Source organism: Mixophyes fleayi, chromosome 12 (assembly GCF_038048845.1).
Source record: "Mixophyes fleayi isolate aMixFle1 chromosome 12, aMixFle1.hap1, whole genome shotgun sequence".
Classification (NCBI taxonomy): domain Eukaryota; kingdom Metazoa; phylum Chordata; class Amphibia; order Anura; family Limnodynastidae; genus Mixophyes; species Mixophyes fleayi.
Window position 1 is genome coordinate 23,072,056 of NC_134413.1, and position 26,540 is coordinate 23,098,595.

The 26,540-nt window shown below is 44.9% G+C and overlaps 1 protein-coding gene across 1 annotated transcript in view; it reads left to right on the forward strand.

The window, feature by feature from the left end:
- RTN1 (reticulon 1) overlaps nucleotides 1–26,540 on the forward strand; it is a 161,637-nt gene that overhangs the window by 60,683 nt on the left and 74,414 nt on the right. The window contains exons 2-3 of the mRNA XM_075192432.1: nucleotides 20,124–20,861; nucleotides 23,975–24,745. Of these exons, the coding sequence (XP_075048533.1) occupies nucleotides 20,124–20,861; nucleotides 23,975–24,745 (1,509 nt within the window). The remainder of the gene's footprint in view (nucleotides 1–20,123; nucleotides 20,862–23,974; nucleotides 24,746–26,540) is intronic.

Consider the following 26,540-nt stretch of genomic DNA (forward strand, 5'->3'; position numbering starts at 1 on the left):
TTAATAAAAAAAAAATCCTCATCAAACATCAAAATATAATGGTTTGATCAGAAGGAAATGATAATTTCCTTCCTTTTAAAAGTACCCACAAATACATATGAAGGAATTATTTATAAACATATAAATCAGCATAGTAACACAATGGAAAAAAGAAATACAAACAGTATCACAGTGACAAACGTCAGATACTTAGGGCTAGACTTAATAAAGGTAGATTTTTTTGCATTTTGAAACGTTGCCCATTGCTGGCAGTTTAATGCTCCAAACGGACACGTTTACTATAGGGCGGTTTGATGTAGGAATGTTGAACCACTGGATAAAGTATATCTCTTATACTTTAATGATGAAGCAGGGGAGGGCTGGCAAATTTTAGCCCTGGGGCGAGACTCTGCAGCCTTTTAGGAACATTTTAAAGCAAAAAAGATGCAGGTAGCCCAGTGACTCAGCCCAAGGTAGCCCACAATGGGACCGGCCCGGGAGGGGGGGGGGGAAAGGCTCCCTGCCCCCCAGCCCCTGAGGGGAAGTGACTTGGGTTGAACTATATGTGCTTTATGGTAGTCTCTAAAAACATTTTTTCAACATGTTTATTTTTACTTTGGTGTTTGATGTTGTGTACTATATTCTGGATTAAAATGAGTCAATTTCAAAAATTATCACCACGTTGGGAGTTGTGAGCACAAATGAGTGAATTAAGCATATTTTCACCCAAAAAATGATCACGTGTTTTATAATTGAATGGCTTGTTTTTTGCACCTGCATAATTCTTCTATGGAAAAATGTTGCACAAGGCAACGATGGAAAATTTGCTCCTAATTTAATTGCCCATTGAGCAATAGCAACAGAGTGGTAATGCTCTGGACAAAATTATCTCCCATACTACAGATCCACCTGCACTGTACGTATAATTAAATGTATCCATAGTGGTTACCAAGGGGTACTCAGGTCCACTGTTACAATTTGTTTAAAACATAAAATGTTGATAAGAATATAGAATTACGTTCCTCTAGGGTCCGAATTTTCACATATACTTTATTTTCAAGAACAATTTCAATGTTGGTCTTAGATGCATGTATGAATTTTATTCTGTACTGCACAATTATAATCTATAATTAATCTCTGTGATTATTTGTATTATATTTGGCAATCAAAATTGAAATACTTAGTTTCACCTCTGTGAACAATCAAACTGATGTGTCAATAACTTCTCACATGAGATCTTTATAATTGTTTTATAATGATTAGTACATATTTATAGCAAAATAATAAATACCAATACAATAATATTTTCATTAAAGAATTTGTCAAGTATATTTTGAAACAGTGTAAAGTGGGTTTGATATAGTTTATAATTCAGAGTGAGGTGTCTCGGATGTGTCTAATATTCAGTCTTCAGGATATTTCTGGAGAGTTGGCAAGTATGAACAAAATACCCATACAATGGAGAAGGGGGGTATTTAAAACTACAAAAAATAAACTAATATAAAACTAAAATAGTGTGGCTATACACTTTACTCTCAGACAAGGTTTGTACTCAGGGCCGGATTAAGGGAATGGAGGCCCCTGGGCTAAGGGGGCCTCCATTCCCCCGTGAGGCCCCCCTGTGAGGCACCCCACCCCAATTGCTTACCTCCTTCTCCTGTCACTGTAGTCCTTCCGCGGTGCGCTGTAAGCTCCTTACTGAGTAGATCTCGTGAGAGTGAGACTGAGACTCAGTAAGGAGATTACTGAGCGCAGGGGAAGAACTACATTGACAGCCCCCACTCGCGCACCGATCAATAATGCTGCTGAGCACTTTCAAGGGCCCACTGGATGCCCGAGGCCCCTGGGCTGTATCCCAGTTAGACCTCGGGTTAGTCCGGCCCTGTTTGTACTAAGCACATGTCAGGGTTATTTAATTAAACAAATGCCACATAATTAGGATGTTCAGTCATCAGGCTGCTGTTTGACGGTCTAGCCCAGTGATGGGCAACAGGCAGCCCTGGGGCCACATGTGGCCCCCAGCTCCTTCCTGCCTAATAGTTACATTTGTTTGTTATAATTTGTAACACTTGTTTAAAATACCTGTCGATATGTTTTTACGGATAGATGTCTCTTTCTTTGCATAAATGTATTGTAGATGTATTGTGCGGCTCTTTTGAAGGTCAGAGCCCCGCCCATACGGCCCCCGGGGTGTATCGGGTTACCTGTTACCGGTTTAACTCATTTTGATTTGACCTGATCATTAAAGCATATCAGCATTAGCACCATTCTCTGTAAACACTATGGAAAAAAAACAACACTGCATCTCACATCTACTAAAAATTATATTATCCCTAGTAGTAACTTTTTACAGTAGAATCTTTATTAAAAACAACATTAACACTGTAATTATCTTTTAGTGTTCCCTATTATTCATTTTCTGATAGATCTGTTTCTTCGTTCCTCTACCCGCTTCTCACCGTTATTTTTCCTGGCAGGTTTCATTGTGTAGAGATGTTTGGGTAAAGAGGATGAGAGCGTGCTTTATACACAGATGTGAGCAGAATATTTTTGGACAGTGGAGACAAGTGTGGGGAATTTGAAAGCTCAGCTGACTTATGAATTATTCCTTACTTGTAATCAGGTCAGGATGGAGTTGTGCAAGATTTATCTGTTCAAGATAACCCAGTTGATTTTAAGAGGCTTCAACATGATTGACTCTGTTCACTGCACAATTATTGCAATCCAAATGGTACTGAAAACTTGCTGTAAACTGTGTGGAAAAGAATGTTATTAACAGCAGTTTCTGGCATTCCCAGTTAGTCTGGGCTGTCCAACTTGCGTTACATGGCTGTAGACATTCAGGGGGTGATTTAGAGTGTAATGAGAAAAACGTTTATGTGCGCCTAAATCAGTGATGGGCAACCGGCTACACGTCAAGGGCCGCACGTGCAGCCATCTAACCTTCAAAATGGGCTGCACAGTACCCTTAATAGTAATAATTTAAAACAATACATTTAATCAAAGAAAGAGACACCACTCTGTAATATGTGTTCCGCTGCCCCCTTTACTAAAGATGCCAATCATTTTTAGTGGAAATCTTTAATCTAGCCTTCAAAAAATACATATGTCATTGCATATCTGTCAGACCTGGATAGAGCTTCTCTGCTCTTTTCCTGTTCAATGTATCTGTCCCAGTTTTTCTTTGCTATGGAATACATGTATTAGTGAAGTAGAAGAAAGAACAGAAAATACATACACACACACACACACACACACACACACACACACACGCCACCTCCCTCTCACTTTGATTCTTTTTGTCTCCCTCTCGCTGAAATGCACAAAAAAAACACAAATTTACCTCTGCACCCCACACGCCTCTCATGCCCCCACATGCTCTCAGATCTAACATGTACACTAAAACTCCTCACATGTCACTCAGAACCCCCTTCCACATGCTTTCTCCACTAATTAAGAACTAATAACTACTAATTAACTAAAGGCCACTAATTAATCATTAATTACCACTACACCATAAAGTGTGCATACCTTTTCAGTCAGGACTCGGGTCTTTTCCAAAGAGAAAAAAGGCAGGTTACATCTGTTGCTCAGTGCCCTTCAATCCTGAAGTCTCTTCTGCACTGTAATCTCTTGCTCTGTAATCTCCTGCTCTGTAATCTCCTGCTATGTGCTTTTCTGCTCTGTAATAATTCTGCTATGTGCTCTTCTGCTCTGTAATCTGCAGTTCTGTAATTTCCTGCTCTGTAATCTGCTGCTCTGTAATCTCCTGCTCCGTACTCTTCTGCTCTATAATCTCCTGCTCTGTACTCTTCTGCTCTGTAATCTCCTGCTCTATACTTTTCTGCTCTGTAATCTTCTGCTCTGTGCTCTTCTGCTCTGTAATCTCCTGCTCTGTGCTCTCCTGCTCCGTGCTCTTCTGCTCCGTGCTCTTCTGCTCTATAATCTCCTGCTCTATAATCTCCTGCTCTGTGCTCTCCTGCTCTGTGCTCTCCTGCTCTGTAATCTCCTGCTCTGTAATCTCCTGCTCTGTGCTCTTCTGCTCTGTAATCTCCTGCTCCGTGCTCTCCTGCTCCGTGCTCTCCTGCTCCGTGCTCTCCTGCTCCGTAATCTCCTGCTCTGTAATCTCCTGCTCTGTGCTCTTGTATTCTGCCCTCAATTTTTCCGGGGTCACATATTGCAGCAGTACACTGAGCTGAGGCTTCCTCCAATCAGCTCTTCATTCAGCACGTGTACACCTGCGGGTAAAGTCAGAGCAAAGAGCTGGGGGCGCATGTGACAGGTTACTGGGCTTAAATGCAGCACACTTACATTTCCACATCTGTATATTGAGTCACACACATCATACGTGCATCCTTAAATCTTGCATCTAGAGCAGATATAAACTAAAGGTGCACTATTATCTTGCATCTGCTTGCCATTACAGTTCTCTACTTGTATGTGGTACAGCTCAATATACTGGTGCAAATTGTGCACATGTCCAGTGTGACTAATCTGATGTAAAGAGTAAAATTACACCATGCATACCTCCCAACGGTCCCGATTTCAGTGGGACCGTCTCGATTGTAGGGCCGCTGTCCTGTCGTCCCCCCTGGGGACATGTTTGTCGCGTGGGTGGGAATGTTGGGGGAAGGGGGGTATGAAATGGGCAACCTAGCGATTTACAGCACTAGGCAGCCCTCTGAGGGGATGGTCACACCCCTGTTACGATGTGGCCACACCCCCTGTCCCACTGGTGGGGACAGACATGTTGGTTGGTATGTATATGCACTTACAATCACCTCTACGAAATGGCCTGTTCCACCTTGAAACTCGATTCTCAAGAAATTTTGCTCATCTTTAAAATGCGCTTTCTCTATTAATATTCCCAACTGGTCTCCCCCGGTTCATTAATGTCTACCACTATGGCCCCTGATTGGTTGGTTACGTGCCTGGTGGTTATAATGCAGGGGCTTGTGAATTGCTGATTTTTTCTCTCTCCCCCCAAGGCTCAACAGCTTAACTTTCTAATGTGTGTTTTAGAAGACTGGGATGAATCTGTGAATCTCATAGTATTGTGTTGTAAGAGTCCAGATCAGTCTATATTAGGCAGTGTCCGGGATCACTGTCCGCTAGAAACAGCCTTAGGATTGCACACAGCGTTTCTGCATTATTAAAAGACCAAACATTTCTGTGTTATTAAAAGTGTAATCCTCTTGCCTGACATGGTAATGCCATCAGATATTCAAGGAGGGAAACTCAGGCAGAAGATGTTATAGTAGCAGACTTGTCCGATAATATTAGATCCAGATTATACTTAATCTATTAGTAGAGTGAATAGGGGGAGTGATAGTATTTGTATTGCAGCTTCTATGTTTGTTTTATTTCTTTAATTTTTAAACAATTGAGACTGTTTCTTTTCTTGTCCATGGAAATTGTAAACACTGATCTATATGAAACAATTGTGGCTTCCCAGCTCTGTAATTGCTAAATGGCCGTAATTTCCAGAACTGGCTATTGTAAAGGCTGGGTACCGACCAGAGTTAAGTAAATGGCAGTGATGACACACATCAAGCAATGCATTGACCTGCAGTGCGTAACTAGCGCATGGACACTTGAAGCAAGCAGGCGCAAGTGGGAATGGGGTCACTGGAACAAGTAGTTTCCATCCCTGTACCTCTATGCATGCTTTAACTGGCAGTAAACACATTTTTTTAATGCTAACAGGTAATTGGCCTTAACCCACTTGTCTGCACAAATTTCACTGCAGATTTAATAACGTTTTTTTAAAGAATTTTATGTGTATAGTTGCAGTACCCACTAGACATGAAGTAATAATTATTTTAATGATCGAAATGGCCCATAGAGAGTAGCGCTAAATAGCAGCTTTTATTAATTTACTGTTTCAATTACCATTTGGAAGCAACTTCTTTTTCCCAACAAACATTAGAAATACAAGATGTAAAATGCATAATATTAGTTTATGCAAAGCTAATTATTCATTGTAAAATCCCACTAAATAGAAACAATGTATTTTTATACAGTTTTTACAATAACAACCGGAAGCTAAAACCCATAGTGTCGATCTTCACAGTCAGGTAATCCCCATAGGCTACTAGTTGTGACTTAGTATGTATAATCCAGTTATGTATCTATGGTAATATTTATACAGGGGATTAATTTGCCCAGGAACGCCCTTATTAAACCAGACAACTGATTAAAGTATGAAGAGAAATTATTCAAGTGCAAATTCTAGCACTGCAGAAGTACTAGCACTGACTTCATTTTGCAGGGCAATTTTGTATTTGAATGCTTTTTTCAGAGACTAATTTATATCATACTTGCCAACTCTCCCGGAATGTCCGGGAGACATTCAACAGGCAATTTCAGAAAGAAGTCCTATTACTAGTATAAGGAATTATTCCAGTAGATTGTAGTACCCAGTGATTTCCATTAGGTGAATTAATTTTCGAGTTGAGTAACTGTTTCACACTACATTAGATATAAAAAAGACATGTGCCAGTTAATTAGGATAACATTTACAATAAAATCAAATCTTAGTGTAAAATATCTGTGCTTAATTATGTTCATGAATCACAGGCTGGGTGCGGTTGACACCCGGAAATATTTTTTCAGTAGAAATACTTAAGATAAACCCCAGGGGTAAAAATATACATACTGTATAAAGGAACAGTAAAATTCAGTGATAGTGTATAAAAAATGTGCACTCACCTGTATCAGGTGACAGTGAAGGATGTACCACTGCTTGTTGTTCCCAGGTGTAGATGATGATCCACTTTGCAAATTTTATGGGAAAGAAAAAATAGTGCTCTCTATGCATAACATATTGTGCCCCCAACCCAGAGTTCTGCAGTAACTACTTATGATTGGAATAATATATAAAAAGTCTTTAATTTCTTTACATGGATTTTAATATGCTGACACATGTCTGTTGGTCAGGTGGGCAGATTTAAACCCAACTGGCCCAAAACCATGACATCACATATGTGAGTTTTGCTGATCAAATTTTCTAGCTCTTTCATGGAAGAAAACGATGAATGGCTGATTACCTTATTGTGTGTGTGTGTGTGTGTGTGTGTGTGTGTGTGTGTGTGTGTGTGTGTGTGTGTCAATGCTGGTATCAGTTAACTACACCATTACACCAGTTGGGTCCCTTGTGATCTGGTCACTTACAATAACCAGATTTATCCAATCTGGCCACTCAGTCCAGGGGCAAACGCAGGATTTGTAGAGGGGGGTTTCCACACCATGCCGCCAGTGGGCGTGACCAGCATGCATGGGGGAGTGGCTATAATTGTAGACAGTGCTTGGCTGCTCTCCAACTCTTCCTATCCATCATCATCATCATCATCATCACCATTTATCCTCACAATATACATCGGCAATGCTGCGTGCACTACTGTTAGGTGCACGCAGCTCTCCCTTTTCAAGCAGAACTGTGTGAAGCGGGAGCAGCCACCTCAATTATACAGTGCCCCAGGCATGGAGGGGGGTTTCCAGAGGCACACCAATTTACTACAGTGGAAGATGTGATTCATTCAATCTGATGACAGTACAGCCGCAACCGCTTCCTGTACCCATGTATAACTTCAACAAGAGAATTCAAGGATCACACACAAGTAGTGTCAGCGCTTGAAGCTCAGGTGCCTGGTGTCTGTAGACTTTATAGGTGTAATATTGTACCCCAACCAGAGGTGCTGCTCTATTCAGGATATCTGCTGCACAGTGTTATTCTGAGTTCCTGACACCCTGATACAATCGTGCTATCCCAAATTCTTGACACACTGATACCAATGCTGTCCTGAGTTACTGACAGTCTGCTAACAGTGTTCTATTCCAAGTTCCGGACATCCTGTTATCAGTGTACAATACAGCATTCCTGGCACTCTGCTACCCTAGTGCAATTCTGAGACCCTGCTTCCAGTGTACAATCATCTCACTGTTGCCCATGTGCTATCCTGAGTTTCTGACTCAGTTACCTGTGTGCAATTCTGACATCTCTGACTTAAGGACTCCTAGCATTTGTCAGTGTTTTCATGCTTTCAAGTGCTATAAAGCATTCTACAATTTCATAGATCACTGATTCCACTTGTGATTTAATTCCTGACATTCCTGAAAGGTAGTCTAAGGATTGTCCATTAAAGAACAGTTATAAACTAATTCCATAACCTGAACCTTCTGGGCAATAACAGCAAGTGATGGTATTAAGTCCCCTAATCAGCATACTGGCTGATTAGATGGTGATTACTATTCACCATGTGACCAGGTAATCATGTATTAACCTGCTGTTTATGTTGTGTGAACACATTTAATTGATTCTCTGATGTCTTCATAAGGTAAACAGATGCTTACTGTAGTAGGCAATGCAATTGAAATGGAGCCTTTAGACACCAGTCCTTGTCTGTAAACATAGTGGACCTCAATTAAATCTAGTCATCTACACACATGACATCGCAACATTGTTTGTCCAGGTGCAAATTTGTGCCTAACTCTAAATAATTCCCAATATGTGTATGAGCCTATGAACCAATAGCTCCTAAAATGATTATTTTGCTCACTTAATGTGCCTGCTCAACAGTCAGCACTCCTACCAGATATGTTCAGAGCAGACTGATAATTTGTATTCTGTAAGAGCTTGAGTCACTAAGGAAAGTAAGGCAAAAAAAGGAGTAAATGTTCTCCAGGACAAACCATGTTACAATGCAAGGGGTGCAAGTTAGGTTATTATTTTGCACATAAGTTAAATACTGGCTGTTTTTTCATCTAGCACACAAATACTTGATAGCTTTACTTTTACACTGGAATTTGAAGATGATCTAGGACATGTCCTATTCCAACTATAAATCTGTCCCCACATTTTAAATGTACCTCCCCCTCCAATGCAACATGGTTTTGCCCAGGTGCAAAGTTACTACTTTTTTTATGCTTTGCTCTCCTTAATGACTCAGGCCACCTGTGTTTAAAACATGGATTGGATGGCTACCCTACTCAGCGCTAAAAGTGTTGAGAAGTCGAAGCCCGTGAATTTCAAATAGCTCCTCCCTCTTCTTGATGAATCAAGGACCTCTGAAATATTAACTTTGTTCACAACTGAATGAAATCACTGCTTTTAGATATGTCTACCTTCAAAATGTTCCCTATACTATTGATTTGTGCATTTACTAATTTGCCTTAACTGTAGCAAAGGTAGCTCATAAAAAATATAGAAAAATGTATTAATCTCTTTGATGATTTGGAACACACATACTGTGTCACTATGAACCGTACTACAGTCCTGACACAACATAAGTCAACTGAGACATTTTTATACCATATATATATATATATATATATATATATATATATATATATATATATATAAAAAATCATATTATATAACAGTAAGTAATATGCTAGTAAGTCTCCATGTCCTTAATGAAAGAAAAACGACACAGAAATAAATTATAGTGTAATACCTAAACAAGAAGAAAGGGAAAGGGATAGGCGCCTAATAGTGTAGTACGATTATAAACAGGATATTTTGCCTCCAAGTAATATTCCAATATGCATACCAAATATATATAGGAACATGCACACATCAGCAGATCTATTGTGCAAGTCCAATCTGGTGTACTTCTTAGACCAGTGTTGGCTAACCTGTGACACTCCAGGTGTTGTGAAACTACAAGTCCCAGCATACTCTTCCACCAATAAGCTGCTATATATTAGCAAAGCATGCTGGGACTTGTAGTTTCACAACACCTGGAGTGTCACAGGTTAGCCAACACTGATGTAGAGTGAGTACTACTTCAGTTTGCATAGTGTATGTTGCGTGAAAGTGCTCTGCATATGCCTAGATAGTGGACGTATGCTTATGAACCCATACAGATCTTCCACTTACGCTAGCCTGTGTCTGGAGAGACAGTGCTCTAACGTATGCCGAGTACAGTTAGGGCGTCTTCGCACAATTGCGACTTGATGTAGAGAGGGAAAAAGACTAATATACGCCTGAGAAAGTCATATCAGTTGACTACCCTACCCCCTGCCCCTACACCTTCATGATCCTTCTTCTCTTTCTCCCTCTGTTCATCTTACCACCTGCTCATTTTTACCCGCTAGACCTCTACTTCCCTCACTTCTTCTCCCTGCTTTGTGTCTCTTATTAGTATGCCCCTCCCCTCTAGATTGTAAGCTCACGCGAGCAGGGCCCTCTTATCCTCGTGTCCTCCTTCTTTTGTTACACAACCCCCCCCCACCCCCCCCCCCCCCCCCCCCAAGCTGTCCTCCTTGTTTCCTTATCTCAAGGCCCCTGCCCTTGGTCTCATCTTCTCCCTTGTCTTACCACCTCACTGGCTTTAACCCTGTTAGTTGCGCCCACACTCTAGGGCACAGGTAAAGCTTTCTTTATCCCTCTCTCCCCTCTCTTGCTTGTTTTAGTTCTCCCCCCCCTTCCACTCTCTAGCTCGTCAGTATTCTGCCCTCTATTTATGCTTCCTGAGTACAAGTGGATTGATCATTTACTGCACTGTATTGGTATTCCCAGTACGCCATCTCCTGTTTTGTCCTACGCTCTACTGGGTTGATAGTTCATTGCACTTTGTTCTTGTAATGCCCTGAAGGCTGTGTCCTGTTTTTGTGTTATTTTGTTTTTCCCATGCTCTATGTACAGCGCTGCGGACACTTTGTGGCGCCTCATAAATAAACAATAATAATAACATGGGAGCAAGTGGGGCGTAAGTGTCTGTGACGTGTACCTAGTGTAAACTTGGTGCTTATGCTACTAGTGCCGACCTGCACAAGTTTTAAGATGCGCACAGCTCAGTACATGGGAGTAAATACCAGATTTTTACATCTAGATTTTTTGAGCGTAACTTACGCCCATTTTGCAGTCATCTCTACATCACGCCCCGTTTGTTTAGGACTACCTCCATTTGTGAGGTACTCAGTCATATCTCTTCTCAAAAGTTTGAAATTCAATCATTCTGACACATCTAATGCAGAGAGTACTGATTGGATTGTTACCTGTCAAACCATTTACAGCACTTTATACACAATTATTGAGTGGTTGAGGAGTTTCATTTTCATACTTCCGCCTCATTCTGCAGGAATAGTTACAATTAAGAGGGGCCAAGGGGAGCCTTCTCATAGTTGGGGGTGCGGCTGTTACAAGGAGTTAACGTTAATTATATTTCCTTGATCTCCTCCGTGGCAGCAGATACTAAGAGGTAAATCCTCCCTTCTAATAGATTCTGGAAAGAAAAGAAAACCCCCCATGGAAGGTATATAAGGTCTCTCCCCCTTCTTCCAGATGTCAGTGTAATGAACCCAGCCTGCAGTTGCTTATTTTTTTTTACATACAGTACCTCCTAACTGTCCCGATTTTAGTGGGACTGTCCCGAATATAGGGCTCTGTCCCGATGTCCCACCTGGAAGGGAGATATCTAATGGGCAGCCTAGCTCTTTACAGCGTTAGGCAGACCTGGCCATGCCCCCATCATACCGTGGCCACGCCCCATCATGATGGGCCACGCCCCCAGTCCCGCTGCCAAGGACTTCCATTTTGGGAGGTATGCTAGTAAACATGTGCTGATGGTCATCATCATGTATCTTTACACTTTCGGAACCCCGCAGGTTTTAAACCTACCAAGAGGCACTAAATTGGGATCGCATCCCCTGTGTGCACAAGCCATGCACTGTATGGGCAAACGTGGAAAGTCATGTCCAAGCACTGTCTATGGCCCCTCCCCCTTATTATACCAACTTTACTGAATTACTCTCATTTCATTCTCATCTTGTGAGTCAAGAAAGACACCATGGGGTACATTTATCAAGCTGGGTTTGAAAAAGTGGAGATGTTGCCTATGGCAGCCAATCAGATTCTAGCTGCCATTTATTTAGTACATTCTACAAAATGACAGCTAGAATCTGATTGGTTGTTATAGACAACATGTCCACTTTTTCAAACCTGCAGCTTGATAAATTTACCCCCATGTATCATTCATGTAGACAGAAAACGGGTCTGTCAGTTTTTATGCTTTTAATTATATTGCTTTTTACTGCAGTACATTCTATGTATTTTACTTTTAAGTAATTTAGGTTCCGTTGCGGCCCCTTCACACTAGTGCAATGTTACAATGTGGCCCTTGGCTCCTGCTCTAAATTGATAACTTTGCATAACGTTACACTGGGGTTAATGGAAAGTATATTTTTATAGCACTTTCCAGTTAATTATGGCATTTAACACTTACAGAAAGCTAGATCTCTGAGATAGCAAAAAGTTATGTTACAATATAAATCCCCAGCTATATAACCCTTTTATAGTGATGCTATTTTAAGCTGTGAAATCAATTCCTGTTATTAGCTTGTTAAATAATGATACATTACTAAAATGACTGAAAAATAGCTCATGTGTGCACTTTACAATTCATAAAAAAGGAAATTTAAAAAAATGTTTTTGCATTTTTTTTAAAAAGAATTAAGGTAGAATTTACTACACTTCAAATTTCCTACTGCAGCAAAATAAACCATCTGTTTAATGATTCTGTCAACTTTGTTGCAAATTCACACTAGTGAATTTGTCAGTGATAATTTTGTACACAATATTGTTAGACTCAATATAATATAGGTACAAATCTGTGTTTGCTGCAATATGAACTAATTTGTGGAAGAAAAATTAGTGTAGCAATATTTATAATACACTGAAAAACGATGACAAGATGATAAAAAAAAATGTAAGATAAATCAATGAGTATTTTAAAATAAGATAATGAATTGTAATATTCATGTCATTATTGGATTTTAAGTAACATAATAAAAATGGGACAATTATTCCTAATTTCTAGTGAGCTAGCTTGTTTTGCTAATAAATGTATATTCAAAAATGGAATAATTTATATAGCAGATGTAAGAAAGCACATGACACGTAATTATATAATGTATAGGTAGTCTTTATAAACGCACAAACACAGTTGAGGCCTGTTCTTTAATAACTGCTATATATCTTGTATTCATTAGTACCTGACCAGAGTACTAGGAGAATACTATAGACTTTGTTTGAGAACATTCATAGTTTTTATCCAGAATTGAGTACAACAGTATATTATACTTGTCAACTTTCTATCTCCCCCTTCCGGGAGAGGGCGGGGCGAGGCGAATCGGTTCATTTTGGCCCCACCCCTCAAGAAATTGACATATTGTTTGGGGGGAGGGTCCATAATGATATGAGTTACAGCGAATCACGTAATTGAGGCTCCCGGCGGGCAGGATGCGGTATATTTGCTTGCTCTCCGGGAGTCTGGGAGACCTTCCCAGAATTCGACAGTCTCCCAGACATTCCGGGAGAGTTGACTGGTATATATTAGTACAGATCACTCAGAGGACCAGTGCTTTTGATATATTGGGGCTGGTGCAGAGTTTGTGTGGTGTATCCTGTGAGAAATCTTTGTGTACATGACCAGAAAGTGGGTACATGCATATGCTCCTGTGCTGACTTGCACAATTTTGGCACTTGCACACACCTGGATAGATGGTGGTAGGGCTCTCTAACTTAGACCGAGTACAGTAAAAACCTGTTTGCTCCTGCAGACCTGCACAAACACACATACACACGTGTTAGGAGGCGGATCTTTTGCACCTGCTATAGTACAGCTGGTAATATTTGCTGGTATTGATGACTTATCGTGAAACAGGCCCATATGCTGCTGATGTAGAGGTGGATGCATCTTGAGATGTGTAGGCTCTGTATATGTTACAATTCGGGAATTACCTTAGTCGGCATTTGTGGCGGCCTCCCCAGGGAGCGGAGTCCAACGGCCCTCCAGGTCTTCTCCAAGGACCGCTGCAAGGCAGGATGGGTTTTGCTGCCGGAGAACCGCAGGTCGCGGCCCCCAGGTTAGCCTACCAACGTAAGGATAAGGTTCTATGAGATGGACAGCAAGGTAACAGTAGCACACAAGATGTAAACAGTGACACACTAACCGTGGTATCCAGAGAGGTATCACCGGGTTGATATGCAGGAATCTCTCTGCTTCGCGGAACCAGGGGTGTAACAAGAGAGTAGTCGGGAAACAGGCTGGGTCGGTACACAGTAATCAATCCAACAGCGGTACCAGAGGAGACACTTAAGAATAGCCAGGAGACAAGCCGGGTCGGTACACAGTATAATCCAATAGAGGTGCCAGGAAAGAAGCTGCAGAGTAATCAGGAGACAAGCCGGGTCGGTACACAGTAATCTAAACAGTAATGCCAGGGGACAACCTGAAGAGTAGTCAGGAGACAAGCCGGGTTGGTACACTGTAGTAAATCCAGGTCCAGGAGACGCTAGGAACACACAAGGAAAGGCACACGAGAGAGAAAGCCAGGCACTGAGAACTCGTTGCTCTGACACAAATAATGTGTCAGAGCAGAGGGAAATAGGATTTGAATTCCCCGCCCCTAGGTCAGGTGATCGCCGCCGGGACTACCCGAAAGTGCGGCGCGCGGGAGCGGGTGAGTCTAACAGTATATGGGCAGAAATATGCTTGTTTTCCATGCTCTTTTTTTGTTTTAACAGGATGTTGCTCCAATTTTACACCCAACTCTGCATCATCCCCACTGTATGTTTGTGTTCAATTCTCAGGCTAGATAGATGGTACAATTTCAAGCCCATTTTGTATAAAGCTTTAGAGTGGAGAATGTATTGCAACAAAGTGCAGTGTTTGGTGGTTATAACCATAGCTAGATCATTAATTACGCAGCCCAGCTGTAACAACCTGCCTCCTGGACTTTTGGACTCTATGATTTGTACATACTTGCCGACATTTTATAATTTACGTCCGGGAGATGCAAGGGGGAGGTGGGCGTGTAGGGGGCGCGGCTTCGAAATTCGCGTCATTTTAGCCCCGCCCCCGTGACGTGATGACGCAAATCGCGTCATTTTACAGCGGGGGCAGGGCCAAACGCCGCGATTCCCGGTGAATCGCGGCGTTTGAACCGAATTCTGCCCACTTCACTAGGAAGTGGGCAGATCAGGGAGATTGCCATACTCTCCCGGGAGTCCGGGAGACTCTCGCGAAATGCGGGAGTCTCCCGGACATTCCGGGAGAGTTGGCAAGTATGGATTTGTATTGCTATTTTGTGTTGTCCAGCAGTACCTCTTTTCACCAGAGGTGCTGCTATTGTGCTTTATTCTTGTGCTTAAGGAGTTAACCTGTATGTTCACTAATTATCTCATGCACCTGGGTGTGTCTCATTCCCCTTATATATACCTGTTCCTCCCAGCAGTCATTGCTGGTTATTGTTGTCCCATCCTGTGATGTCCTTTCCTGTTGTCCTAATCCTGATGTCATTTCCTGTTGTCCTTACCTGATTGTTTCTGGACATTCATGCTACTTGCTGCATCAGCTGGAACCTGGTATTTATCACTGCTCCTTATTACCTGTTATCACCTCTCTGCAAATAAACACAGTGTTTTTCACCGAATTCATGACTCCTAGCTGTACTTCTGTTTGAGAACCGTGACAGTATAACCAGCCCAAAAAACAGCTTTGGAGTCAGGTGAAAGTTTTGTTTTATTCTGGGACTTTTTGCTGCAATCAAGTTTTCATTGTCTTTTGCAACATGTCTGTGTTACCAATCATGGAATTACCACTGCTACAAGCCTTACAAATGGACATTATATTGTTACGCTCCCAGCTGGCCAAATTTTCCACTTTGCTTTTGGACCCACTCAGGAGACTATCAGAGACTGTTTCACTGAAATCTGATACTGTTGATTTGACCCAGCCAACTCTGTCTGCTACTGAATCCGTGCCGCCAACACCTTGCAATAATACCATGTCAAATTTGCATTTAACTAACAACTGCAGTTTAACTAATGCCCGGTTCACAAGTGGGCCACGCCCCCATCTGACCGAAGTGGAGCGACAGCGCAGAATAACCAACAAACTGTGTCTCTACTGTGCCAGCAGTGCACATTTCTTGCAGGACTGTCCTGTCCGTAGACCACGTCAACTTACTGAACCATCTCCTGTTGTTTCCTCTCGGCACTCCAAATCTGTTTATGCTCCAGCATTTCTTTTCTCTGCAAAGAGACCCAATCTGCCAGCTCCAGCCGCCTGTCCTGAGGCACCCACTCCCTCTGTCTCCTGTGCCGAGGTGCCAGCCTCTGTCTCCTGTGCCGAGGTGCCAGCCTCTGTCTCCTGTGCCGAGGTGCCAGCCTCTGTCTCCTGTGCCGAGGTGCCAGCCTCTGTCTCCTGTGCCGAGGTGCCAGCCTCTGTCTCCTGTGCCGAGGTGCCAGCCTCTGTCTCCTGTGTCGAGGTGCCATCCTCTGTCTCCTGTGTCGAGGTGCCAGCCTCTGTCTCCTGTGTCGAGGTGCCATCCTCTGTCTCCTGTGTCGAGGTGCCAGCCTCTGTCTCCTGTGTCGAGGTGCCAGCCTCTGTCTCCTGTGTCGAGGTGCCAGCCTCTGTCTCCTGTGCCGAGGTGCCAGCCTCTGTCTCCTGTGCCGAGGTGCCAGCCTCCAGCTCTGAGGTCACATCATCTGCCTCCAGCTCTGAGGTCACATCATCTGCCTCCAGCTCTGAGGTCACATCATCTGCCTCCAGCTCTGAGGTCACATCATCTGCCTCCAGCTCTGAGGTCACATCATCTGCCTCCAGCTCTGAGGTCACATCATCTGCCTCCAGCTTGGAGCCTGCTGCCACTGTGTCCGGTCCCGAGCCTGCTGCCACTGTGTCCGGTCCCGAGCCTGCTGCCACTGTGTCCGGTCCCGAGCCTGCTGCCACTGTGTCCGGTCCCGAGCCTGCTGCCACTGTGTCCGGTCCCGAGCCTGCTGCCACTGTGTCCGGTCCCGAGCCTGCTGCCACTGTGTCCGGTCCCGAGCCTGCTGCCACTGTGTCCGGTCCCGAGCCTGCTGCCACTGTGTCCGGTTCAGAGTTTTCAGCCGCTTTCTCTGTTCCTGAGCTCCAGTCTGCTCCAGAGGGGGCGCTGCCCTTCCAGTCTGCTCCAGAGGGGGCGCTGCCCTTCCAGTCTGCTCCAGAGGGGGCGCTGCCCTTCCAGTCTGCTCCAGAAGGGGCGCTGCCCTTCCAGTCTGCTCCAGAGGGGGCGCTGCCCTTCCAGTCTGCTCCAGAGGGGGCGCTGCCCTTCCAGTCTGCTCCAGAGGGGGCGCTGCCCTTCCAGTCTGCTCCAGAGGGGGCGCTGCCCTTCCAGTCTTCTCCAGAGGGGGCGCTGCCCTTCCAGTCTTCTCCAGAGGGGGCGCTGCCCTTCCACTCTGCTCCAGAGGGGGCGCTGCCCTTCCACTCTGCTCCAGAGGGGGCGCTGCCCTTCCACTCTGCTCCAGAGGGGGCGCTGCCCTTCCACTCTGCTCCAGAGGGGGCGCTGCCCTTCCAGTCTGCTCCAGAGGGGGCGCTGCCCTTCCAGTCTGCTCCAGAGGGGGCGCTGCCCTTACCGTCTGCTCCAGAGGGGGCGCTGCCCTTACCGTCTGCTCCAGAGGGGGCGCTGCCCTTACCGTCTGCTCCAGAGGGGGCGCTGCCCTTACCGTCTGCTCCAGAGGGGGCGCTGCCCTTACCGTCTGCTCCAGAGGGGGTGCTGCCCTTACCGTCTGCTCCAGAGGGGGCGCTGCCCTTAAAGACTTCTCCAGAGGGGGTCCTGTCCCTCCAGTCTGCGCCAGAAGAGTTGCCAGTCCATGCGGTCCAGCCCGAGTTGCCAGTCCATGCGGTCCAGCCCGAGTTGCCAGTCCATGCGGTCCAGCCCGAGTTGCCAGTCCATGCGGTCCAGCCCGAGTTGCCAGTCCATGCGGTCCAGCCCGAGTTGCCAGTCCATGCGGTCCAGCCCGAGTTGCCAGTCCATGCGGTCCAGCCCGAGTTGCCAGTCCATGCGGTCCAGCCCGAGTTGCCAGTCCATGCGGTCCAGCCCGAGTTGCCAGTCCATGCGGTCCAGCCCGAGTTGCCAGTCCATGCGGTCCAGCCCGAGTTACCACTTGGTGCTGTCTGCCCTCAGGCTTCTCAAAGTGCTGTCTGCCCTCAGGCTTCTCAAAGTGCTGTCTGCCCTCAGGCTTCTCAAAGTGCTGTCTGCCCTCAGGCTTCTCAAAGTGCTATCTGCCCTCAGGCTTCTCAAAGTGCTGTCTGCCCTCAGGCTTCTCAAAGTGCTGTCTGCCCTCAGGCTTCTCAAAGTGCTGTCTGCCCTCAGGCTTCTCAAAGTGCTGTCTGCCCTCAGGCTTCTCAAAGTGCTGTCCCCTCCGAGGCTTCTCACAGCGCTGTCTCCTCCAAGTCTGCCGCCCAGTCCGGGCCTGCTGGCAAGTCTGCCGCCCAGTCCGGGCCTGCTGGCAAGTCTGCCGCCCAGTCCGGGCCTGCTGGCAAGTCTGCCGCCCAGTCCGGGCCTGCTGGCAAGTCTGCCGCCCAGTCCGGGCCTGCTGGCAAGCCTGCCGCCCATTCCGGGTCTCCTGTCAAGCCTGCTGCCCAGTCCGGGCCTGCCACCAAGTCTGATCTACCACCTACCTTCAACTGGGATATGCAGCAATTTAATGCTCTGATTAAATTTTTTATATCCTATTTACCATCAGTACCTGACCTCCTAGATAGCCAACGGAAGCAAGTATATTACCTGTTGTCCAATTTTACAGGGAAAGCTCTGGAATGGGCCAGCCCCTTTGTTGAGACCAGAGATCCCATCCTTTCCGATTTACAACTTTTTTGTGAGGCAGTGTGCAAAGAATTTGTTCCAACACTTGTCAGTTTTACTCCTTGCATGTCTGTTGTGCCAACTTCGTTGTCTCCAGTTGCCCAACCTTTGAGGCTACCTGCATGTTCTATTCAGTTTGAGCAATCCTGTGTCCCTAAAAAGAAAGCAAAGAAAAAGAAATGTAAAAAGAAGAGAGGTGAGACTTCGGGATTCCCGCATTCCTTGGACATGGTTTCCGTACCTTCTCTGTCCATGGATGAGGATTTCTCCACCACATGCCCGATAGTGGACTATGACTCGGACACTTTCAAACACTTTTGGTGATATGGGCGTCTGGAATCCGCCCTTTAGGGAGGGGGTACTGTAACAACCTGCCTCCTGGACTTTTGGACTCTATGATTTGTATTGCTATTTTGTGTTGTCCAGCAGTACCTCTTTTCACCAGAGGTGCTGCTATTGTGCTTTATTCTTGTGCTTAAGGAGTTAACCTGTATGTTCACTAATTATCTCATGCACCTGGGTGTGTCTCATTCCCCTTATATATACCTGTTCCTCCCAGCAGTCATTGCTGGTTATTGTTGTCCCATCCTGTGATGTCCTTTCCTGTTGTCCTAATCCTGATGTCATTTCCTGTTGTCCTTACCTGATTGTTTCTGGACATTCATGCTACTTGCTGCATCAGCTGGAACCTGGTATTTATCACTGCTCCTTATTACCTGTTATCACCTCTCTGCAAATAAACACAGTGTTTTTCACCGAATTCATGACTCCTAGCTGTACTTCTGTTTGAGAACCGTGACACCAGCCTTCTGCCTTGCACCCTCTGAGCTCTGAGGGACCTGTATTACCCATACTTGCCATTCTCCCGGAATGTCTGGGAAACTCCTGTTTTCTGGGTAGGTCTCCTGGAATCCCTGGAGAGTAGGGCATTCTCCCGGATCTGCCCACTTTCTAATGAAGTGGGCAGAAATTGGAGCCTCATGACTTGATTCTCTGGGAATCTCGTCATTTTGGTACGCCCCCTGGGTAAAATGGTGCGTTTGCGTCATGGGGCGGGCCAAAATGACATGATTCGCCGAGCCCCCCCTCAAATGCCCACCTCTCCCCCCGGGATCTTCCGGAGAGCATTAATGAAAGGCTGGCAAGTATGGTATTACCCTAACCCATTTTTATGTTTTTTTGACAAATGGTGATGGGAAGGGGATTGATATGTTGGCTAAGGCCCCATGGGGTCTTAATCTGACTTAATTATGCCACAATAAAAAAATAATACTTGAAAGTGCAACCTTTCAGAAATAGCGTACTCTAATATTCCACTTTTAATAACCTGGACTTAATGATATAATTGATGTTAAAGCTCCTGTTGAGAACAGTGGGACATACAAGAGACTTTAATATCCACATCATTATATTCAGTAGACTGAATTCATTCATTGCTAGTGTTTGTTTTAAATTGACAACATCCTACCACTTATTTTAATACGTTTGCTATTTTTATGTTGTGATTTCAGATTACGCAAACTCCAAGAAGTTACCAGTAGATAATGAAGGAGCCTTTTACACTTCTCTGACGTCAGATGAGCGTTACATGACGTCACAGACAGACTCCACCTACTTCACTGGGATCCTTAAGGAAGATGGTGGCACAAGCTCAGAAAATGAAAAACTCGGTTTTGTCTCTCATTCTCAAGATGTGCCGATATTCGAGTCTCGTGGCTTATTTAGTTCCGATTCGGGTATTGAGATGACACCTGCGGAAAGCAAGGATGTGATCAAAACATTGTCAGACCCTTTGGAAGACGATAAATTGGAGGCTTACAAATATATTGACATCCGCAGGTCTCCAGATACAAAACCACAACATTCACCAGAACAAGAGGTTGACGAGAGAAAAGCAGGCCAATTAGGATACGATTTTCCTGCTGAAGGACGTATGCATGACGGCACCTCAAAGACTGGGCAAAAACACTCATATAATGACCAAGTATATGAAGATTTCTCATTTGCAGCATATATGGAGGAACCCGGTGAAAACATGGGATTGTATAGTGACACCGCCACCAGAAATACTAAGGCGTCCCCTGTAAAAATCACCTTTACTGGGGCAGGAGGCTCCATAGAAAGTGACTTCATTGAAACCAGTGAGGATCTCCCTGATGCAGGCTTAAAGCCAGGTTCAGACATGGTTCCAACAGTAATGGTGTCAGAACCAGAAGACAGTCCAGAGTCTCTCTCACCACCAGATACAGGTAAGCAATGACATTTATATTTCTCTTTGAAATGTTCTAATGTAAATATTACAGTATGACTGTATACAAATGTTCTTGTTGTAGGACGTTACCTTGTCTCTATGATAGTCCTAGTAAATCCCTTTATCTCTGCCCAGAGCTCTGCCAATCTGAGATGTGATAATCCTCACAATACAATGGCTTGGGATCAGTGGCGGATCCGGGGGGGGGGGGGGGGGGGGGGGCTTGCTGCCGACAGCTACACACTGTGCAGGTCCGTTCAGCAGTGACAGTGTGCTGCTCTGATTGTGTTCTAAACACAATCAGAGCAGCGGGACAGCACACTGTCACTGCTGAACGGACCTGCACATACTGTGCAGCCGCCAGCAGCCTCAGAAGTCAGAAAGGGGGCGGGGCCTAAATGGCCCCCCCTACATCGCCCGGGGTATAGTCATTTCCTAGATCCGCCCCTGCTTGGGATGTGGTCTAATGGCCAGGCATATGTGTGATATCATAGTGGGTAGGATATTATATAATAGTTGCTGATGTTACATGTGCTGTTTGATATCACAAAGTATCACGTGTATCTGTTGTGTCCTCATTGGTTGAGGTGGCCATATCACCACTTCTCCTACTGCTTTGATTGTAACAGTACCAAATTCCATTCACTTACATTTTTCCATACCGCCGCTTCTAAATTTCCAATTTGACCACTCTGTATAACTACATTCTATTGCGCACATGCGGAGACCCTATTGGTCTACTAAATAAATGTCATATTTTATTATTTCATTTTACATACCTCAACACATTCTCTCATTCCTTTTACAAGGTTTGCTAAATCTATCCCAATAGGTTGAAAAATCCTGCTTAAAGTTAAAAATTCTACCTTTCTATGACTGTGAATTCCCTCCATAGACTGATTCGTGAGATCGCTCAGTGTGTATTGTAGCTATACAGTTGTCAGCACAGCTATACTTTATCTGTGCTGACAGAAGCATACGTGTACAAAATGATAATAATTACTAGCCAATTGATTAGTAATGCAGTCACAATATACTAATAATAGCGGCTATCATATACATCAAGATAATTGCCAGAGGCTAATCTAGTTGCCACATATAGCATAAATCACCTGCTACCAAGTAAAAAATAGTTGGTAGTAAAGCAAGTACAAACAGGCATGTTGATGTCATAAATATCCAATGATAATGTGAATAAATACCGCAATACAGACTAAAAGGATCTTCATAAAAAATTTCAAGAAAAGAAGCAAACAAACAGTGCAGAATACTGATCCCTGTGCACACCACTGATATTGTTAACCCAGTATGTTACATTCAGGGGCAGGCTGGGCTGGGGGGCACCTTGGGCTGGATCACTTGGCCACCTGCATTTATTCTCCTTTAAAATGTTTCTAACAGGCTCCTGAGTCAAGTCTTGCCCCTGGGCTAAAGGTTGCCAGCCCTGCCCTGGTTGCATTGGATGTAGATAAGGTTGATTTTGTCTTACCGCTTATCTCTCCAATCTATCAATAAAATATTAACAATACTGGCTGGAGTGGTAAGAGCTAACTTACATCTTTGTCAGACCAGGCTCAGAGGCCCATGCCCTATGCATATATATATATATATATATATATATATATATATATATATATATATATATAGTGACAAAGGGAGTAAAGGCTGCAGACTGGGTTACACACAGGTGTAGCAGTGCATCTAGGTTAAGATGTATAGATGTATAGATGTAAGACATGTGTAGCAAAGAGACCTATTTTGCTCATAGTTGTCGACTTTGTGACTCAGGTCACGTGACAGAGGTAGGAGGGGGCGTGATGCCGTCTTTGTGTCACCATAACCACACCCCCACTATAGAAGGCCTAAATTCCATGCATTGAATAGCGGGGGACGGGGCTTAATGCCGCAAATAAGCCCCGTCCCCGATATTCAATGCAGTGAATTTCGGCATTTTTTTAGGATCCGGGAGAGCTGCCTACTCTTCTGGGAGTCCGGGAGGACTCTCCAGAATTCGGGAGCCTCCTGGAATTTCAGTGAGAGTGAGCAAGTATGATTTTGCCACGCCTCTCCTGCATAGGGGCAGGAGAGATCCCAAGAGTCTGAGGGTTCAGACTGCAGACAGGGTTAATTCACACACAGTCTTTTCCTTAGAATACAAACACACAGGTGCACCATGTGGGTGTTATTGATTTGTTGTTTGTGATTGGTTTGAGGAAAGTACTATACTGAAACTTGGTACAATTTGTCTTAAATCCTTGAGTGCTGCTTCACCTGGTAATGTACACATGTTATTTATGAGTGCCAAGCACCTAGATACTATATATATATAATTATAAACATTTTACAACAAGGAAAAATGCTTTCACCAACAAATAATGCATTTTCCAGCTTCCAGTTCCAATCTGCATGTGTGAATTGGCAAATGCAGATTTTCCGTTACTGCAATAAGCTGCAATAGAAAATCTGTGTTAATAATTTGAGGCCTAGGTCCTAGACCTCCAATGCGTGCATCACTTTGTTTTGGGAAAATGCCGTAAATGTCATTAGAAAGATCCTTCAACAAATCCATGTTTGGTGTTTGAAGATACCATTGTGGTTGGATTAGGTTGTTGGGTCCTATTTAAAATGTGAATCCAATCTTAAAACAGTTTTTTTCCATCACAAGTGGACATTCGAGGACTCCAAACAAGGTGGTTTAATGTGCATAGTTTATTTTTTCAACAATATTTTTTTGATGGTGGTACACAGACGCGGGCTGGGAGAGGCGTGGCCGGGGGGCACACAGGCGGCCGCATATCATGAAAAGGGATGCGGCCGCGTCATTTATGACGCGGCCGCATCCCCTGTCATGTGATGCGGCCGCCTGTGCGCTGACGCGGCCGCATGTGATGTCATCAGATGCGGCCGCGGGGGAAAAAATTGTATTTTGCAGCCTGACGGCCTACCCCCCGGCCCCCCAGTCGAACTATCCCCGTCCGTAACAAACTCATGTCTAATTTGCATTGTTTATAATCATCTAATGAAATAAAAGTATTTTATGCTTTATATTTCAAGTCTTTTAGAAGTTGTTTTGCTCACCATGTTTGTTTTTCTGTTTTTGTTTGTATCCAGATGGATATACAGAACCATCTGGCTTAGAGAATAAATTCCGGATATCTGAAGATGAACTTATCAGCGCCATGAAGGCAAAAGAAGCAACAAAAGGCTTTCCTTATGAAACAACTGAAAAACAGAAACCTCACAGCGTTTACTCAGAGAAACAGGATTATAAAAGTATGCCTGTGCTACCAGCTGTCCCGTCATCGCTAGATAATGAGGCTTCCAGCACTGAATCTGGTGACTCGGAAATAGAGCTTGTTTCAGAAGACCAGCTGGCAGGAGAAGAGACCATGCAATCTGCTTACATGACATTCAGTCACATCAGTGGCCCGCCACCGTCACCTGCCTCCCCATCCATACAATATAGTATACTCAGGGAGGAACGTGAAGCCGAGCTGGACAGTGAGCTCATAATTGAGTCGTGTGATGGCTCCTCAGCTTCTGAAGAAAGTCCAAAGAGAGACCAAGACTCACCTATGATGAAACCAATGATGGACATTATCGAAGAAGAAAACGGCTCGAGAACTGAAAGTTTTGATGGCTCAGACTTCGACTCTTGCAGCTCCACAGAAAGGAAACTGAACATGGAGAACCTGGCGGAATCGGCTGCCTATTTGAAAAGCTCTTACCCGGCTGAAGGACGAGCAGATTTTCTGGTGATCAAGAAAGATGAAACTTTACACCAGAGAAAAGTTGCAGACGCAACATCTTACCAAAGTAGAGTTTCTGTAAAGGAGGGCACAGGGACACCGACTTCAGTGGCATGGCTAAGTAAGAAGAAAGGTAATTACCATTATATTTCTCTACAACAGTGTTATACTGCTTTAAGTATATATACATGAGTTTACGTGTAGGCCTACTAATTAGATTACAGGTCACATTGTGAAACCCTGCTAGTGCTGCTTGTACACTTACTTGGGGTGCCATGATGTAGTATGGTACCCCACTCGCTGTTGCTCTCCTCTTCAACTTCGGCTATGGCGTGGATGTGGCATTCGTGGCCAGAGGGTCCCCTGAGTACTCAGGAGAGACACTGGTGGGGGTGCAAGGCAAAGGACATATAAACTGTTGGATGCCAGACCATCGCATGATAAATAAACAAACATTTTCAGACGTCTTCTCCACCAGGACATAAGCATAATGGTTGCAGTGAAATTTCATTCCATTAACGCCAACTCCTCCAGCACACACTTGTGCTGGATGTAAAACATATTTGCCACTTCACATTCCAGGTGTTTTTTGGTGTAGTAGTACCACAGCATACGCTCATAGCTCCTCATATATACGAGCACACAGTCGGTATGTGTCAGAGGTACTTGCACTCCTCCACTTTGATTATCCCACTATCCAGGGACTCTCCTCCATAGATGCACAGCATCCCTTACACCAGGGAACCTCTTCCACAACTTGTAGCCATGCTGTGCTGGTGCAGCGACCTCCCCTCACGGTAGGAGGGGACTCTCCTCCATAGATGCACAGCATCCCTTACACCAGGGAACCTCTTCCACAACTTATAGCCATGCTGTGCTGGTGCAGCGACCTCCACTCACGGTATGAGGGGACTCTCCTCCATAGATGCACAGCATCCCCTACACCAGGGGACCTCTTCCACAACTTGTAACCACGCTGTGCTGGTGCAGCGACCTCCCCTCACGGTATGAGGGGACTCTCCTCCATAGATGCACAGCATCCACTACGCCAGGGAACCTCTTCCACAACTTGTAACCACGCTGTGCTGGTGCAGCGACCTCCCCTCACGGTATGAGGGGACTCTCCTCCATAGATACACAGCATCCACTAAGCCAGGGAACCTCTTCCACAACTTGTAACCACGCTGTGCTGGTGCAGCAACTTCCCCTCACGGTATGAAGGGACTCTCCTCCATAGATGCACAGCATCCACTACACCAGGGGACCTCTTCCACAACTTGTAGCCATGCTGTGCTGGTGCAGCGACCTCCCCTCACGGTATGAGGGGACTCTCCTCCATAGATACACAGCATCCACTAAGCCAGGGAACCTCTTCCACAACTTGTAACCACGCTGTGCTGGTGCAGCAACTTCCCCTCACGGTATGAAGGGACTCTCCTCCATAGATGCACAGCATCCACTACACCAGGGAACCTCTTCCACAACTTGTAACCACGCTGTTCTGGTGCAGCGACCTCCCCTCACAGTATGAGGGGACTCTCCTCCATAGATGCACAGCATCCCCTACACCAGGGGACCTCTTCCACAACTTGTAGCCATGCTGTGCTGGTGCAGCGACCTCCCCTCACGGTATGAGGGGACTCTCCTCCATAGATGCACAGCATCCCTTACACCAGGGAACCTCTTCCACAACTTGTAGCCATGCTGTGCTGGTGCAGCGACCTCCACTCACGGTATGAGGGGACTCTCCTCCATAGATGCACAGCATCCCCTACACCAGGGGACCTCTTCCACAACTTGTAACCACGCTGTGCTGGTGCAGCGACCTCCCCTCACGGTATGAGGGGACTCTCCTCCATAGATGCACAGCATCCCCTACACCAGGGGACCTCTTCCACAACTTGTAACCACGCTGTGCTGGTGCAGCG